The 19577-nt window shown below is 32.6% G+C and overlaps 2 protein-coding genes across 2 annotated transcripts in view; one reads left to right on the forward strand and one right to left on the reverse strand.

Annotated features, from left to right (window-relative positions):
• LOC123702670 (facilitated trehalose transporter Tret1-like) overlaps positions 1-17683 on the reverse strand; it is a 41654-nt gene extending 23971 nt beyond the window's left edge. Inside the window, exon 1 of the mRNA XM_045650433.1 lies at positions 17506-17683. The gene's annotated coding sequence lies outside the window, so the exon portion shown is untranslated. The remainder of the gene's footprint in view (positions 1-17505) is intronic.
• Positions 11970-13448, forward strand: LOC123702613. Its single transcript, XM_045650372.1, has one exon. The coding sequence runs from the start codon at positions 11970-11972 to the stop codon at positions 13446-13448; it is 1479 nt and encodes a 492-aa protein (XP_045506328.1).
• Positions 17684-19577: the final 1894 nt, after the last annotated feature.

Below are 19577 nucleotides of genomic sequence, written 5' to 3' on the forward strand. Positions count from 1 at the left end.
TATTGTGATCTCTGGGGAATGTCTGTAAATTTAGTAAATAATATTATAGAAAACATTGCCAACCACTTAGCGTTTATATTTAATCAATGTTGTGACTGTGGTATATTCCCTGATTTATTAAAGTTAAGTAAAGTAATTCCTTTATTTAAAAGTGGTGACCAAGAAGACTGTAATAACTATAGGCCAATTTCCATTTTACCAACTTTGAGCAAAGTCTTCGAGAAATTAATTTTTAACCAATTATGTAGTCATTTTGTATCAAATGGTTTACTGCACGCCAAACAGTTTGGTTTCACAAAGGGGCGCTCTACTACTGATGTTGGAATAGCTCTTTTGTCACATATATATAAAGCATGGGAAAATTCAAAGAATGCTTTAGGGATATTCTGTGACCTTTCTAAGGCTTTTGACTGTGTAGAACATACCACTCTATTACGGAAACTAAATTTTTATGGTATTAAAGGTTTATCTCAGGACCTCATAGCTTCATATCTTCAGAACAGGGTACAAACCGTTGTTGTTAATGGAGAGAAATCTCGCGGTGCGCCGATTAACATAGGTGTTCCGCAGGGATCTATCTTAGGACCGTTTTTTTTTCTTAGTATATATTAATGACCTACCTTATTATTTGCAGGATATGTGTGAAATAGTACTGTTTTGCAGATGATACCTCATTAATATTTAATGTGGATAGACATGACTCAAACGTTGACGAAGTAAACTCTGCTCTTTTACGCATATCCAATTGGTTCACTGCTAATAATTTATTATTAAATGCAAAAAAAACAAATTGTGTAGAATTTATCCTTCCAAATGTAAAAAAGGTGAAAAGGGATATTATTTTAAACGGGGAGGTATTATACCCTGTGGATTCTACTGTTTTTCTTGGATTGACACTAGATGAGAAGTTACAATGGGGGGCCCATGTTGCCGCCACCGCTGCTAAGCTTAGTTCAGCTGCATATGCAGTTCGAAGAATAAGGCATCTCACCGATGTAGACACGGCTAGATTGGTTTATTTTAGCTACTTTCATAGCATTATGTCCTATGGAATTCTGCTATGGGGCAGGGCTGCAGATATTGAAACTATATTTATATTACAGAAAAGAGCCATACGCTCTATATATAATTTACGTGCTAGGGACTCACTAAGAGATCTCTTTAAGAATACTGGTATCCTCACTGTACCATCACAGTATATATTTAATAATATTTTATATGTACACAAAAACGCAGACTTACACACAAGAGTAGGAGATAGACACTGTTATGGCACAAGGAACAGAAATAAAATTGAAATGCCATTTTACCGGTTAGCTAAAATTAAAAATTCATTTATGGGTCAAGGTAAGGGTCAAGGTATACTTTTTACAACAAAATTCCTCATAGTATTAAAGAGTTTAGTAGTGCTAAATTTAAGAATTATGTAAAAAACGTCTTAGTTCAGAGAGCCTATTACAGCATTAAGCAATATATGGAAGATAAAAACCCATGGAGGGTTGTCGGGTGAGAACCGCAGGACAGTTCTTTGGCATATTATGATAATATACTTATACGTACGGTTACTTACATATTTTGTAAAATTAAATTGTAATACTGAAATGATTTAAAAGAGCAACTATGGAGATTCTTGCCGATTCTTCTCCATAGATACTGCTTTCCGAATCGGTGGTAAATGATAAAAATATGTATTGACGTTTCAAAAGTGCTTCTCGAAGAAGTCTAATTGAATAAATAAATGTTTTGAGTTTGAGTTTTAATAAATAGTTTATTCTTGGATTTATGCAACTTTCACTAACTATTCTAATTTGATTATATTTGACTTATGACATTTTGCTGAAAACCGAAGAAATCTGTTCTATCTATATTAGGTACATAATATAATAAATCTGTTGAAGGGTCAATTCTGTACATTGAAAATATTGAAAAAATAAATACCAGGGGGTGTTATTGGATCGATACCAAACCCAAATATGTGATTAAAAAAATTTTTGTCTGTCTGTCTGTCTTTCTGTCTGTCTGTCTGTATGTGAAGGCATCACGCAAAAACTAACGGTTCGATTTCGATGAAACTTGGTATAATTATACCTTATTGTCCTGGGCGTAAAATAGGATACTTTTCATCCTGGAAAAATACGTAGAAAAAATTAATCTTAATTTTTCAGTTATCCATAGACGTTTTTCTGTAGAACCGCGAACACACGTTGCGTATTATTATAGGGCTAGTATGGGCCGTATTTGGGTCCAATAGATATTTACAAGATGTCATTGTCAGAGTTACTCAAAATGCAGAAATAAACCATCCACGCGAAGACCGACATCCGCGCGCACGGAGTCGCGGGCGGAAGCTAGTACCTAATAATTTTCGAGTAGGAGACAGCCGGAAACGATATTATATCCATACTAATACATATTATAAATGCGAAAGTAACTCTGTCCGACTGTCTGTTACTCAATCACGCCTTAACTACTGAACCAATTTGCATGAAATTTGGTATAGAGATATTTTGATACCCGAGAAAGGACATAGGATAGGTTTTATCCCGGAAATCCCACGGGAACGGGAACTATACGGGTTTTTCTTTGACGGCGCGGGCGAAGCTGCGGGTGGAAAGCTAGTTATATTATATAGTAGCGGTCCACCCCGGCTTTGCCCGTGGTACATATTTCGCAATAAAAGGTAGCCTATGTTCTTTTTCAGGTCTAAATATTGTCTGTGCCAAATTTCATCAAAATCGGTTGAGAGGTTTAAGCGGGAAAGCGTAACAGACAGACAGACAGACAGAGTTAATTTCGCATTTATAATATTAGTAGGGATTATGTTATGTACAATACTATTATAGATTTAGAAATGTTGGCGCCTGCCTGGGCCATAGCAAAAAATATTTAGCGATGTTACATAAACAAACGTCACGGTGTATTCATATTTATTTTTACACTTTGGCACTACACCGTAAGATTAATGTGTACGTCTTTGTTTGTTAGATTTTTCAGATGATTTAAAGTGGTTAAAATTAAGTGTATTTACAATTAACTGTGCCCGCGGTTTTACTCGCATAACTCCTTTATTCTATCCGATTCTATTATATTCCGCTTATCTTAGCATGATGATATATAAACTATATAGCATATAGACTAGCCTACATAATAAATAAAACTCGTTTAAAATCCGTTAAAATGTCTTAATAATAAAGTTTTCTAATGGTTTTTAAAATCAAAGAGAAAATACTATGTCTACATTTTTATTTAAGTACTTCTTTTTATTATCTGTTTTATTTGTATTCAAATTATTCTTATTCCAAAGAAAACGTTTAAAAATTATCTTATAGATAAGTATAATAAATATACCTAGATAGTTTAATTAAAGTGTTAGTGCGATATATCGTACTTATATGTGAAAATATATTATATGTACGATAATAGAGTACAGACAGCTATAAATACCTAGTACCTACACTACAAGCAAATACAAAAAATGTGTGCGTGTACTAGTGGACACTGTACACACGTAAGAAGTGAAACTTCTTTATCCCACCAAAAACATAAATGTAAAAATTGGAGCCGAGTTCAATCGTTGACTTAATTTGCCAAAAAAAGAAATGAGATCTAAATGTGTGCCAAGTTCTGCAGATAGTCCAGAAATTTATTTACAAAGATGTATTAAGTTCTTAGGTTGACTGAAAACTCAATTGTTTTATTTTCCCTTAGAGAACAATGTTTATTCCAAAATATAACTTTTTTAATTTGAATAATATAATTATTTTCACAAAGCAAACAACTAATGACCTATTGAACCCCATAATTTGATGAGGCTAGTTTTTAGAACCTCACAAAATATAAACAGTATGTAAAACTAGCCTCATCAAATTATGGAGTTCAATAGGTCATTAGTTATATGCTTTGTGAAAATAATTATATTATTCAAATTAAAAAAGTTATATTTTGGAATAAACATTGTTCTCTAAGGGAAAATAAAACAATTGAGTTTTCAGTCAACCTAAGAACTTAATACATCTTTGTAAATAAATTTCTGGACTATCTGCAGAACTTGGCACACATTTAGATCTCATTTCTTTTTTTGGCAAATTAAGTCAACGATTGAACTCGGCTCCAATTTTTACATTTATGTTTTTGGTGGGATATCATTACTTTTTGTACAGAAAATTACTCTGCAAATTTGATTTACTTTATAAATATAATACTTTTTATATACGATTTTTTTATTTTTTTTTCTTGCGGTTTCTCTGTATGGTTTGTTTAGTTTTATTTTCTATACTAGCTGTTGCCCGCGACTTCGTCCGCGATTAGGTCGTTTTTCGTCATTCGTCGTTTAAAAAAAATACGTGACACTTTATTTTAAAATTTTCTTAATTACCTATTGTCTCTTATAAAATTTAACTACATTAAAATTGAACACTCTGATAAGAAAATCTTATAATCTGAAGAAAACATGAATGTGGTTTAAATTCTACATTACTTAGTATCAAATAATAATCTAAATTAAATGTAGATTAACAGTTTGAGCACACCATTATAGAATATGTACCTAAGTATTAAATTACGTTAGTTTACATAGTAACTTTACTAAAAACACGATGACTATCTTTCGCGCTCGATACCACAAACTAAGCATGTTTGTGGTACGTGGCCCGCGTCACTTGACCCCCCGCGAGTTCCCCTCCGTTGCTATGCGAAAATACATTCGTCGCCCTACTGTAGGAAAAATTGTAATACTGTGGCCTGGGCGTTATAACACGTCCAGGGAGTTCCTGAGTGCCGATATCACCATCTTGAGGAAAAGCTTCTAATGTCGATTTAAAACTGCATACATACGAATTAACCTGTTCTAAAATTGTGAAATGAGTTCAGTTTTAAATTTGAGAAATATTGATTTCTTGTATTCCACTATTCGTTGTAGTCGAATACAAAATATATTTAAACAAATTTAGGTTGGCCTTCAGGCAAAAGGGATCCTATCAAATGGTAAACTTGACCTTGTATCTTAAAAGTAAGCATGAACGGATCTTCTGATAATTATTGAGCACCAAAGGATCATTTGAAACGCACTACTATAAGAGCGAATATTGTCTAATAACAGTTTACATTGCACCACAGAATACATAATACAGAATACTAAACGCTAATTGCACAGTATGTTCCTCTAAAAGTAGTGATTTCAAAGGTTCCGGTGTATCTTCAAACGAAAGCCGACTCGCCTTACTACACTTTAAAGCATTACAAAAAGAACATACTACGTTAATATCGCCTATACAGAAGATGATCTGTAATCAATTGTGAGGTTATAAGCAAACCCACTTTTATATTTGTCAGACCACACCACCGAATTCGTAGATTGTTTACCTCAAGACATTAAGACTATGACGAAATCTGTCTGCAGTAAGACGGGCCTCTCGCTATTCGTACGTTTCCAGAGACCGAATAGTTTCAATTCTTAATCTTTCATTAAACAAACTTATTAATCGTTCTTGTCTCATATAATTGTAATATTCGCGTCCCTACTCTAGTCATTGCTTATGCTCATGTTCATCTTATTATGATGCACCCTATCATTTGTCAAACGGTCTTCATATTGAGTAAGTAAAGTTTTTAATTGTGAAAAAATGTATTATGATTTACACTACATATTAACACTCTTTTATCATTTAACATAAAATATAAGTCAGTGAGTGTGTAAAAATAAATCCAGCTAATTACACATTAAACTTATGTTTATAATTTGGTATACGACATGAAAATATATTAATTGTCAAGCAATAATAATACAGATAAATACTGAACATAAGTATAATAGATATTAAGTAGTATTAGTTAAAATATACTTTGACTACTTTGACTGTAAGTTAAAGTTTATTTTTACTAACAACATGTAAATGAAGAAGAAATAATAATTACCAACGTACTAACCTTTTCTATAATACTTAACACGGCACATTTTTCAAATTATCTTGCTCAACTCTACTAAAAAATTTGAGGGTTTTGTTGAAACTTTAATATGTAAAAACTATGATATATCCAAAACCACGATACAACTTGCATGCGGAAATGCTCATTACAATTGTGAATCTAAAGAATAACTAACAACATACTGTTCAATTTTATTGAGCTGATGAATATCTTTTGCCTGGAAGAAATCACCGTCGCCTAAAAAATATAATGTGTTTTCTTATAAAACCGTTACATAATTTATTTTATCTACTTAAATAATGAAAATGATATATTTATAAAATATAAAACATATTATGTAAAATGATTAAAAATAAATAAATGAAGCAACTATGATTCAAAGAAAACATCTTTTTCAGTGTGAAAATGCTCTAAGCAATCCTGGATGATGAACTGTATATCATGTACCTACTCTGATCCCAGTACGGTCGGTACGTCGATAGCCATAACGATAAATATTATAATCAGATAACCGCAAAGTCAAAATAAAAATAAAATTTTGACTTTGCGGTTATCTGATAACTTAAAACATTACTTGTAAAGTTGTGAGTGCAAAATTTACGTTTCATTTGGCAATAACATTTTTTTCGGTACTAAAACGTAGTAGTTTGATATGTGGTTGGCTGCCCCTCCTCTCCTTCCTGAAAAATATCCTCCAAAATTTCCCGAGATACTTCCAATGATTGAACCATTGGACGTTGGACATTAACTTCAGTCAAAAATTGACGAAGCGGATGATTACTAATTTCCACTTAATCCTCGCTGCTACTGTCTTTATCATCAAATCATCAATTTTCAAGTGGTGTAGTAAAAATATCAGCAGAAATCGTCTTCCAAAGGCGATATAATTTTATTAGCATTGAATCTGTAAATAAAAAAATCAAAAGTTAACTGTAAATCTATAAAAAAAGCTACTTACAAATAAAATTTTATCAAAAACTTCTGTTCCCAATGCACCTCAAAATAATAAAAGAATCATTCATTTCATTTCATTTAACAACTTACCAACAAACAACAACAACTTACCTTTTGTGGGAACGCATGATGGTGAAAATTCACAAAACACGAAGATTGCATTTGATATTTTTTGTTTTATTTGCATTCAATTGCTTTATAAATATCACTACATAGTATAAAAAAGTCGCTTTCTGTGTCCCTATGTCCCTTTGTATGCTTAAATCTTTAAAACTTCGCAACAGATTTTGATGCGGTTCTTTTAATAGATAGACTAATTCAAGAGGAAGGTTTTAGTACATAATTTATTAGGTTTTAGACAAAGCGGACGAAGCCGCGGGCGTTAAGCTAGTAAATTTATAAAACACGGAGATTTTTAAAATTGTAACTAATGAACACAACAATATATTATTATACTCTTTGGAACACAATCATTAGATTAACTGTAGATAATATGGTGTCTATTTTTACTTAAAATAATAAACATCTACCCTCACTTTAAAAAAAATGTAGTTTATTATTTACACGAAATATATCTTATAGGGAACGGCAGATATGGGTTAAAGAGTTAAATAAATAAATAACATAATTATATTTAAATTATTAATTTTTAACATTGTGTTCAGTAGTGTTATAAACATGTAAATTGATTTGATTTTTACGAAATCTCATAGATGGCGCTGTTACAAAATTAACATTATACAACTTACATTCTTTAAGCTATGTTTCTCTTCCCAAGTTACTTAAATGGCATAATTTTTTATAGTGTCAATCTAGATATTGTCAAACAACATTTATATATGCGTCATTTGATTATTAATTTCCAATAGTTAACGTTAATAGTTAACGTGTAAATTGATTTGATTTTTATAACATTTAATAGATGGCGCTGTTTCTAATTTGTCTTTATACTACTAAATTCATTAAACTGTTTCTCTGCCCAAATTACGTAAATGACATAGTTTTTATTTTGTAAAGCTAGATAATAGCATGGCTTACTCGAAACCAACATTTAAACATGAGTCTTTAGATTGTACGCTGTCGTAATACACGGAATACGTAAGAAAAATAAAGGTTCACAGCTCCTCCCCCGTAGGTGATAGCTTAATAATATGTAGCCTATAGCCTCACCCGTCCTGTTAGTAATATTCATGCAAAATTTGAAGTAAATCTATGCAGTACTTTTCGAGATTAGCTCGGACAAACATACAGACAAACAGACAAACAGACAAACAGACAAACAGACAAACAGACAAAAATTCTAAAAACTATGTTTTTGGCTTCTATATCGATTATAGATCACGGCCCAGGTATTCTTTTAAAAAAATATTCAATGTACAGTTTTGACTTTCCTACGATTTTATTATATGTATAGATTTTCTTATATGTTATGAATGTCAGCGCACATTGCCCCGTCATTATCTGCAATTTTTTAAACTCGTTTTCTGTTTAAAAGATTACATGATTTTCTAAACATCCAGCGTGAATTTGTACACACACTATTACCAAGATGCAAAGATCGTTGTAGATTGTAGAAGAATCGTCGCCTTACTCCATGACGTTACGGTATTGCCATGACGTGATCTTGAAATTTTACTCTAAACGCGCCTAAAGATGTTTCACTCATATTAATATTACGCAAATTAAATCATTTCGATCTTCGACGAAGCCTTCTTCCATTACACCATTTATGGTAATTATTTTTGCATGCTTGTATTGGCTAAACATGTTTGTGCTTTATTAATATAATTGTATCACCATTGAAAAGGTACCATGCTTAAAGCAAAATAAAGATTTTATTTATTTATTTATTTATTTACACTGAAATTAAAACTAAACTAAACACTCATAAATAAAGAATAAATAAATGTGAATATGTAAAATTATATATTATTTTTAACTGTATGAGCAATAAAGGCAATATTTTTATTACAATTTTCTTTTATTTTACGTTTAATAACAGTTTTGAATAAAGAAATCATGCAATCGAAGTAATCCGCCCTAGCGATACTAGCGCGAGTGAGTGTGATGTCAGAGGCGCTTCGAATCTACAGATGTTTCGTCCTAAAATATGTAAACTTCAATAATCTATATCTCAGTCATTTATTGATGGATTTCAAAATTTTTTTCGGCCACTGATTAGTTTTGATCTATTTTTTAAGACTAGTAAGGTGAATATACTATTTTCTTTTTTTTTTAACTTTTCCATTTTTCCATACAAACAAAATTTATGTCATTAAAAAAAAAATTAAATACAGATAAATTCAGTATTTTCTGATTTTTTCCTTTGTACACTCACTATTACCTAGTTGATTACAAAATTTGAACTTTCTAGGTTATCTGGAAGTGGGTTAGGTTTTGTATATGTCTATAAGTCAGTCAGTCTTAAAAATTGCGATTTTTGGATATTAATATCTACGCAACTGTTTAATCTGTATTTATGAAATTTAAGGTTCTTGTTTATCTTGAGGTCCTCTTGATATGTACCAAATTTGGTTTATATAACTTAAATAGTTTTCGAGTTATAAGGGGGTGAAAAGTGGCTCGAAATGGTTCGTGTAAATATACACACGGCTGCTGCTCGCCAGTTCTCTTCGCTTGAACTCGGCTTGACACGCTGCCGCGTGTCTAGATAACCTTATTTTTCAAAAAATAATTTACTATATGCAACTTTACAGAAATACGTCAAATCACGCGTGGTAGGCTTGTGGTAGGGATAAGAAAAAGATGGCGCGTATCGGAAAAATGTCACGCGTAACGAAAAAATCTATTTTTTTTCAAACCCCGATGAAGAAGTTTCTCTTCAATAATCCCTAGGTATATATATTATAAATATTTATATATTATATATATATTTATATATTATAAATGCGAAAGTAACTCTGTCTGTCTGTCTTTCTCGCTTAAACCTCTCAACCGATTTTGATGAAATTTGGCACAGACAATCTTTAGACCCTGAGAAAGAACATGGGCTACCTTTTATTGCGAAATTTATTATGTAGGTACCACGGGCGAAGCCGGGGCGGACCGCTATTTATTACTACCGTATTTAACAAATTCATGCTAAAATAACGTCTACGAATTAAACTTTTCGTGAAAACACTTCATCTCGTAATCCTTATAATTTTTAATACCAGAATTGAATACTAAGTAAATATAAAAATAATATGGTTTTAGCACTTTTAGCAGCCCAAATAATATTATGCCTATTTTCAGTCAGCTTTTCCTGTTAGTATCTTTTCTGCTCTTATTGAATTTTATGAATGTATGTTCTTGTAGAAAGTGTTATGGCTAATAGTAATAGATGTATCAAAATCGGTTCAGCCGTTCTCAAGCTAAACGCTTAGCAACACAAAGAACGAATAATTTTTATTTATAAAGATTATACATATCAATAATTACCATCTCAAAGAATAACAAAGCTTATCAGTTTCCAAAAACAAGATGTTTAAAACTTACTTCTGTTACGGGCTTGAGGTCAAACTTTTTGATAATTTATTGTTTATCACTCATATTAGGAGATTATATTTATTTTAAAGTACGGAGATAAGTAGGTATTTACTAATTTTATAAAAGTATCTAGTAAATCATGGAGTTTAAAAATAGCTTTCAATGTAAAATACGAGGAATTTCAATCCATAAAGTTATGGTCGTTTTTACTTTCTAGTTGTCTTTGAACTTTCAATACTTATTAGGCTTTCTAGGTAATATAAACAGAACTATAACCTAAACTCCTGAGGAATTAAGCACAGGATATTTATTTATTAATACTTTAGTAAATGTTATGTTCATAAGTTTCAGTCGTGTTGCTGAAGCGAATGAAGCGAAACCAACATTCTTTTGTATTTAATCTGGTGCGTCTCCATTCTACATACTCTCTATAACTACGCCTATAATTCAAGTTCATTGACATTATATAAGATTTATAAATACTTCATGTTATACTGGGATAAAGATAGACATTAGAACTAATAGTGCTTATTCTAAAAAGTTTCTTAACGTTAGCGTTAAGAGCGTTATAAAACAGCGCAAGATAATTATTTTGCATTGAAACTTCTTTAGGCGCGTTGAGGGTAAAATTTCAAGGTCGCGTCATGACAATACCAGGTCATGGAAAAAGGCGGTGATTTATTAGGTATCTTTGAATCTTCCCAAAGAAGATTCATTTAGTTTAACAAAAATCAAAACTATTGAAATGTATTTTTGACCAACCGGAAGACACTAGCATTCAAATAAAAAATAACATAGTCGATTCACGCTGTTGTATGATGAACCGAAATTCAAAATAACGAGCAGATAATAAAAAACACTTGCACTTTAAAACTCTCAGGCATTTTAGCAGAATCTCTTTCTAATAGAAATTGGTTTGTTATTTTGAAACGTCGGTATTTTAATAATGTTTCATTACAAACGATACGCCGTGTCTATGCCAAATATCATTGGAATTCGTCAAGCATTTGACAAAATAATCGAGTAATGGGTTAACCGTTAATGCATTTGTATTTTTTTTTCAGTGCATGTATATTTATAGATTGTTTACATATTAGATCCAGCTAAATATTGGAATCTTCGAGGCTCCAGTTTTTATTAAAGAAATTATCGTTTTATCAAATAGTCCAGGGTTTTTAGACGGTTACCCGCGTCAAATCTCTTAAAAATATAAGATGATTTTTTTTTTTTTTTGTGTAAAACACCTATATATTATGAAAGGTGTAAAATAAATTCGTACACAAGACGTGCACATACCTATTAACGCTAATAAATTATTTGTGTTGCATTAGACTTTCCTAAACATGCTTAACTATTTAAAATACGTAAAATTATTGCCTTTTACTGATATCGATACTTCTTATTTTTTTAAAAAAAAATTCAAAGAAAATTCACCTGTAAGAATCTTGTTAAAAAAACGTTCAGTTCGCTGAGAGCCACGGTTCGCAACAAACGTGTTTGTCGAGTGTATTTACTGTTTAATTACGAATAAGAAGTTTCGTTCCGCTCGAACGGTTCGTGCGTTATCAAATGGATGCATTCGATAATGCACCTTATTTACTATGGAGGAAGACATAATTGTCGAGAATATTGACCATACTAACATTTTAATTCAACAAAATGTTGAGAATTCCGAGAATTGTTTATTAGAAAATATGATTCAGCAAAACGATATGGACAATTTAAATGAAGTGGAAGAGGCTAGGTCACGGCCAAATAAAAGAGCTCGGGAAGTTGATGAAGAGGAGATGTGGGTTACAGTAGGTAGAAATGGAAAGAGGTTAGCCCAAAAAGTTGATCTGTATATAAATAGTACCGAAAAGCTGCCTAAACAGTTTACATTTGCTAAATTGCTAGAAGAGAACAACATCAGTAGTGTGAGCCGCATTAAGTATATTAACCCCTATAAAATATTTATTCAGTTTGAAAAGTCTGAAAGTGCGGAAGAATTAATCAATTGTAAGTCTCTGCAGGAGCTTGGCTGGAGGTTTCAAAAGCCGCTCGAGGTTGTAGTATCTTATGGTGTAATTAAGAATGTGGAAGCAGATTTGAGCGAGAAAGATATATTAGACATTATCTCGAGCAGCAGTGATATTATTTCAGTCAAACGATTGAAACGAAGAAATAATACTGGTAATGGATGGGAAGAGAGTGAATCGGTCCGCTTGGGATTTAAGGGTTCATCATTACCAGCATATGTATACATCTATGGGATGAAAATAAATGTGGATCCATACGTATTTCCAGTTACTCAATGTTCTAAGTGCTGGCGATTTGGGCATGTTCTACGTGCCTGTCCTAATAAGAAAACAGTGTGTCCCAAGTGCGGTAAGAACCATGGGAACTGTGAAACTACTGCATTTAGGTGTGTCAACTGTACGAGGAACCATATATCTATGGACAGATCGTGCGGGGTGTTCTTGAAGGAGAAACGACTTAGGGCTATAATGGCCGAGTTCAACTGTTCTTACAGAAAGGCGTTGCAAGTATATGTTCCTCCTGAACCTGCTCCACTAAGTGATGAACAATTGATGCCCCCAATATCGGCATTACCCAATCAGATAGCTGCGTCCATATCTGAGGCCACACAATCTCAGGATACTAACTCGACTACTTACGCAAGCGTGGCACGCACTCCCAAACGATCCAGTGTCAATCAGCATCAACGGAACGTACCTCAACCCGTGGAACAGACTCGTAAAAAAGAGAAGAGTAAGAGAAAGAAACTAAGTCAGGATGAAGTATTTAATTGGGATGTTTCTTCAGACTCAGAAGCAATAAATAATGATGAAGACGGTGAATCGGAAAACGAAGAGCAATCCAGAAATGAAAAAAAAGAGAGAAGAGAGAGAATTAGATCTACGTTAAATTATAGACAATTACTGACAAAATTATATGCGTTAGTAACTAACTCGGAAGTAGATTTGAAAAACAAAATTATCCAAGGAGTGACAATATGTATTGAGTGGTTGACATCTGTAGTAGGACAGTATATACGTAGTTTGCCTTTTAAAAATATGTTTAGCTCATTATGGGTATAAACAAAATAAATATTATTCAATGGAATGCACAAAGTATAAGAGCTAAGCGTACAGAACTTGACCTGTTATTAAGTACGGAAAAAATTCACATTGCAGCTGTGTGTGAAACGTGGCTGAATAACGAGATTATGTTTAAGATAAGTGGTTTTAATATATTCCGTCATGATCGAGAAGATTCGTATGGAGGTGTAGCCATCATAACTCACAATTCTATCAAAGCCCAATTACTGCCAGTACAACTGTCTAACTCAAACATTGAAGTAGTAGGTATCAAAATTTTCAATTGTAAATATATTGAGTACATAATCTCCGTTTATTGCTCACCGTCAATACGAACTTCTCAACATGATTGGGATGAACTGTTTTCTATTTGTTGTCAAAAAACTATTATACTAGGTGATTTTAATGGTCACCATGTAAGTTGGTCATGTAAGACAGATCCGAGGGGTAACAATATTTTTGACTCTTTGATGGAAAGTAATTTTGTGTCGCTTAATGATGGACGACCTACGCGAATAAAATATGTTAACGGAAGCTTACAGGAATCTTCACCGGATATTTCAATTGTATCGTCAGATATAATAATGCATTTAGATTGGAATGTAACGAATGAATCACTAGGTAGCGATCACTTGATAATCAAAATTAATATTTCATACACGAATACATCGCCGAGTTATATTAAAAAAAGAAATTATAAAAAAGCAGACTGGATAGAATACCGTAAATTTATTGAACATAACATTTCAAATTTCCGTATAATTGAAGATGAACCGCAAAAAAGTTATGACCTATTTCTTAGCATTATTGATGGAGCCGCTGATGCTCATATTCCTTTTTATAAAATTCGTCATGATCCCACAAAACGTTTTATTCCTAAGCCTTATTGGAGTCCTAATCTCTCAAAGGTAGTTGCAGAAAGACGTCTGGCTCTTACTTTATTTAGAAAAAATCCAATCCCTGCTAATTTGAATAAATTAAAAGAACGCATTAGTATTGCCCAAAGATTAATTAGACAAGCCAGAAATGAAGCATTTTCCAAGTTCTGTTCCTCACTTGACGAAACTACTTCTGTAAATGAGCTATGGCGTAAGATGAGGTGGTTGAAAGGCCATAAAGTGTCCAAGTCTCATGTAGACGAAGGCTTAGCCAATGATCTTCTGCATAGTTTGTCACCAGATTTTGTATGTTCAAAGAATCCAATTTTTTCCTCGAAGAATATAAAGATAGAATCATCCTTTTCACTTAATGAACTTAAAAGATGCATTAAAAATAAAGATACTGCACCCGGAGACGATCAGATATCATATTCAATGATTAAACACCTACCAGAAAATGCATTAATAATCTTACTGGAGTTATATAATTTATTTTTCACACTCAGTTTCGTTCCTTATCAGTGGCGAGAAATTTATGTTATTCCCATTCCTAAAGTCGGTCGCGATCCCTCTTCAGTTTCAGCGCTAAGACCAATTTCTCTTATGTCCTGCTTTAGTAAGATTTTACATTCTATGTTGAGGAATAGGTTAGAATGGTTAGTAGAAGGTAAAAATCTATTTCATGAGGAGACTACGGGCTTTCGAAAAACTAAATCTTGTCTTGACAATCTCACTAATCTAGTGAGTAGAATTCAGCTAGGATTTTCCAAAAATTTACTAACAGGTGGATGTTTTATTGACATTGAAAATGCTTATAACAACGTTGACATTAAAGCACTTCTTTTAATTTTAGATCAGCTCGGTGCTGGCTCAAAACTTTGTAAATATTTATGGACTTTTTTGAAGGAGAGAAATATTAATATAAAGATCGACAATACTACATTATCCCGAAGTACAGGACGAGGCTTGGCTCAGGGAGACCCATTGTCCCCTCTACTATTTAATATTGCAACTCTCCAGGTTAGCAAACAGATTTCTAATGTTATGATTTCTCAGTATGCTGATGACTATGTTTTGTATATTTCGGGAAAAAATGTTGAGTATGTATCTAGGGAATTGCAAATAGCTTTAAACAAAATAAACAATATACTTGGTGAGTTAGGTTTAGATATTTCTCCAACTAAAACTAAGCTTTGTATTTTCAAAAGAGGTGTCAATAGACAACAAATGTCTCTTAATATAAATAATACTACAATCGAAGTAGTTAGTGCTGTTAAATACTTGGGAATGTGGTTAGATCAGTCTTTAAAGTGGAATATACATATTCAAAACTTGGTCAATAAAATATCTAGATACTTAAATATTATCAAAATTCTGGCTGGGGCATCATGGGGAGTTCATCCCAGACAGCTTAGAAGATTGTACATTGCTATAATAAGGAGTAGGCTAGACTATGGATGTTTTTTATATGATATTAGCTACCAGAAGCATACAAGTAAATTAGATAAGATACAAAATCAAGCAATGAGGGTAATCGGTGGTTTTATAAGAACTACTCCAATACATGCCATGGAGAGTGAACTTAGCCTCTCTCCATTGCACGTACGGAGGGCGTATTTAGGTGGTAAATTTTTACTAAAAGCCAAAGCTCGATCAAATAATGTAACTATTCATGTATTAGAAGAATTATATACATTAAAAGATAACAATTATTGGCGCAATAAAAAAAAGCCATTACTTGTGATTCTGTTTGAAAAATTATCTAACATTAATATTCATAATACTCGGCAATTGGAGATGTTTTCAATGGATACCTGGGTCACTAATATAAATTTAGATAATATAGTTTATGTTAATATTCCTAGTATAATTAGTGCCAAACGAAATTATAGCTCATTAGATTTAAACCTAGCATGTATGGATTTAATTAATAATCAATATTTTAATTATTATAAAATATTCACTGACGGCTCCAAGGATGGGGAGGGGGTCGGTTCTGCATTCTACGACATCCAATGCGATATAAATTTAAAACTAAAAATTAATAACAATTACTGTTGTATAATGGAAGCAGAACTAATATCAATTTGTGAGGCTCTGTCCTACGCAACTTCGTTAGTCCAAAATAATATTGTGATATTTAGTGACTCCAAAAGCGCGTTGCAGCATTTAATCCGCTGTACTTCGGGCCTACCAGGTACCCCTATAGCTTACACCATTTTAAGTCATATTTTAAATTTAACTGGTAATTGCAAAACTATAAAATTACAGTGGATTCCATCACACTGTGGACTTGAACATAACGAGCGAGTAGATATGTTGGCTAAACAGGCTATTTCAGATGGAGTAGATTATAATATGTTACCCTATTACTCGAATTGCATTTGTTTAATTAAAAACTACTGCTATAATCTATGGAAAGAATATTTTGATGCGCGTTCAAAAGAAAAAGGCATATGGTATAAAACCGTCCAGCCACAGCCGCTGAGGATTCCATGGTTTGAGCATCACAGGTTTTGTAGAAAGGACATAGTTTTGATTATGAGGCTGCGTACCGGGCATGTCCCATCAAATAAGTTTGCGTTCCTGATGAAGAAGGTCTTGTCACCGAATTGTGTGCAATGCGGTGTTCCAGAGGACCTAACGCATGTATTGATGGAATGTTCCCGTAATGCAGCCTACCGATTATCCGAGTGTAACAACATATTGAAAACGTTTGCTGATATTAACATTATTTTGTCTAACCCCCATTCGGAAGAAATAAAACGTATTATCAGACTATATAATATAGGTTTCGCCTCGGATCTGTCTCCTTAAATTTGTAGCTAGATATAATTATTAAATTACTGAATTTATGTATTAGTGTGTAAATTAGTTATAAGTATGTGTGTACCTGAGCGACATATTCATTTTGTGATTAAGCTCGTTAAATAAAGATTGAAAAAAAAAAAAAACGTTAATGACCGTTACCGTTGACAATATAGAAGCGGGTAGTTGTAAATAATTAACGAAGTTAAAAATTTTATTACTGAATAACTGTTAATTATATACTTAAAATTTTAAAATTACTTTTCTTTTTTGATAAATTGATGTAAGACAAAAAAATACAAAATCATATGGATTTAATCGTAAACACAACCGAAATCCGTAAAAGAATAGCATTAAAAAAAATAACTTACCAATTGTCAAAATATTAAATAACGACTAAACATACAATGATACACTTATCACAGTTAAATTATTATAACCTAAAATCATAGAGAACTTTTTTTTATTATGTAATGTCTAACGCGTTCTTTTATCGATGTTCGCCGAAACACTGGAACGCGCACGGTACGCGCGCCCGATTTTAGTACACTGGCCAAATAATTTCTATTTTCATAAACGGACGATGAGAAAAACCAATATTTGAACTTCGAACCGACCGGCCAGTTTGAATTATCTGTTATTTTGACAGATTACGAAATGTTAATTTAAATAATAGCTGAAACGTTTTTACTTTTTATACCTATTTAAATATTATTATAAAAAAACATGAGTCTTATCACAGTTGACAGATATATACATACTACGTTTTTATTGTTGAACGTAACACCTAAGCTATCATAGGTAGATATTAAGATCAAAGTTTGTTTAAAAATTTTGTATAATGATCTTTTATGCAAGTATAATATGGAATTTGGCTGAAATGTGTGGATTTGGAATATCTGAGCCAAGCCAAAACATACAACAAATTGTTTATTATTATTCATTAAATACAACCACATTGTTAACCCATTAGGCGGCTTATAAAATCAGTAAATTACTAAAAATCTTATCTAGCTACGGGTAGATAAAAGCAGCACGACAACGAATATCGATCTAATTGATAAAACTACAACAATAAGTTATTAAGTTATTAATAAAATGACGCTATTAATATGCTAAGTATGTCCTGTGGGATAGGGCCATATTATCATAATTTTCTGAATATTACCTATCTAGGACAGGCAAGAATTTTCATTGCCTACTTATTCCAAAATGCATTAAATATTTCAGCTGTAGTTTGGATTTGAAAGCGTAAGGCCGTGTTTCCTGAACGAAGATGTAAACGCGGCATATCAGGCAGGATTCATGTTGCTAATATTACCATAAACATCTACAGCCTTACTTATAAACGCCTCTTAAATTTGAGAGCCCCTCTTAGCTGTTGATCAACGTTTTTTTCACTTATAAACCCAATTCAGTGCTGAGAAGTGTTTTCTCAGCGTTGCCAGAACGTTACTTTTGTAACATTTTACGTTACTTTTGACCCTCAAATGTTACTTCCATGTTACATCTAAGATGTTACACGACACAAAATGTTACTTTTGCGTTACTTTTTAGATTTTCTGTTGTCTGTTTTTTTTTTCAGCATTGACAGTCGATTATTCGATGAACAGTTGCCTATTACAAGCCGTGCAAAAACATATTAGTATGAACTTCGTTCGCAATTTAGTATCGCCATCCCTTTCTAACCAATACACACAGAATACGAAACTGAAGTGAAGTTAGTCGCCAACCGATACTAATCTGTTGTTGCATGGCTTTTACGAATTTTTACGTTTAATAAAATGGTCAAGGAAAGTATTTAAGCTTAGAGTATATATTACAATAGTATAGAGCGCGTGTATTGCACAAATTGCTTAGTGCGCATCGTAGGCAGATGAGCTATCACTTCGTAGTATAAAACAAAGTCGCTTTCTCTGTCCCTATGTCCCTTTGTATGCTTAAATCTTTAAAACTACGCAACGGACTTTGATGCGGTTTTTTTTTAATAGATAGAGTGATTCAAGAGGAAGGTTTTAGTATATAATTTATTAGGTTTTAGACAAAGCGGGCGAAGCCGCGGGTGGTACATAGGGACATAGGGACAGAGAAAGCGACTTTGTTTTATACTATGTATATTGTATAAGTTAAATAAATAATATGTAAAAATATAGTTCTTCTTGTAAACTATCGAGTACAGCGTTGGTCAAGCCACATTACTATGAGCCGCCACGTCGGCATTGAGGTACGCGAGCGAGCCTGCGCGTGTCCGCCTCCCACTTCCCCTTCACCCCCGCGATGCTAGATTTATTTTCATAAAAATAAATACAACAATCGATTTACCGATGAAATGTGATACTGAATTTCAATTTTGTGTTTTTTCTAGTATCGTTCTTACAAGATCGAACTGCACATTTCACCATGTTTATTCGTAAAAATGAAAAAAAAATCCCTAGAGAAACGC

This window comes from Colias croceus, chromosome 24, assembly GCF_905220415.1.
Source record: "Colias croceus chromosome 24, ilColCroc2.1".
Classification (NCBI taxonomy): domain Eukaryota; kingdom Metazoa; phylum Arthropoda; class Insecta; order Lepidoptera; family Pieridae; genus Colias; species Colias croceus.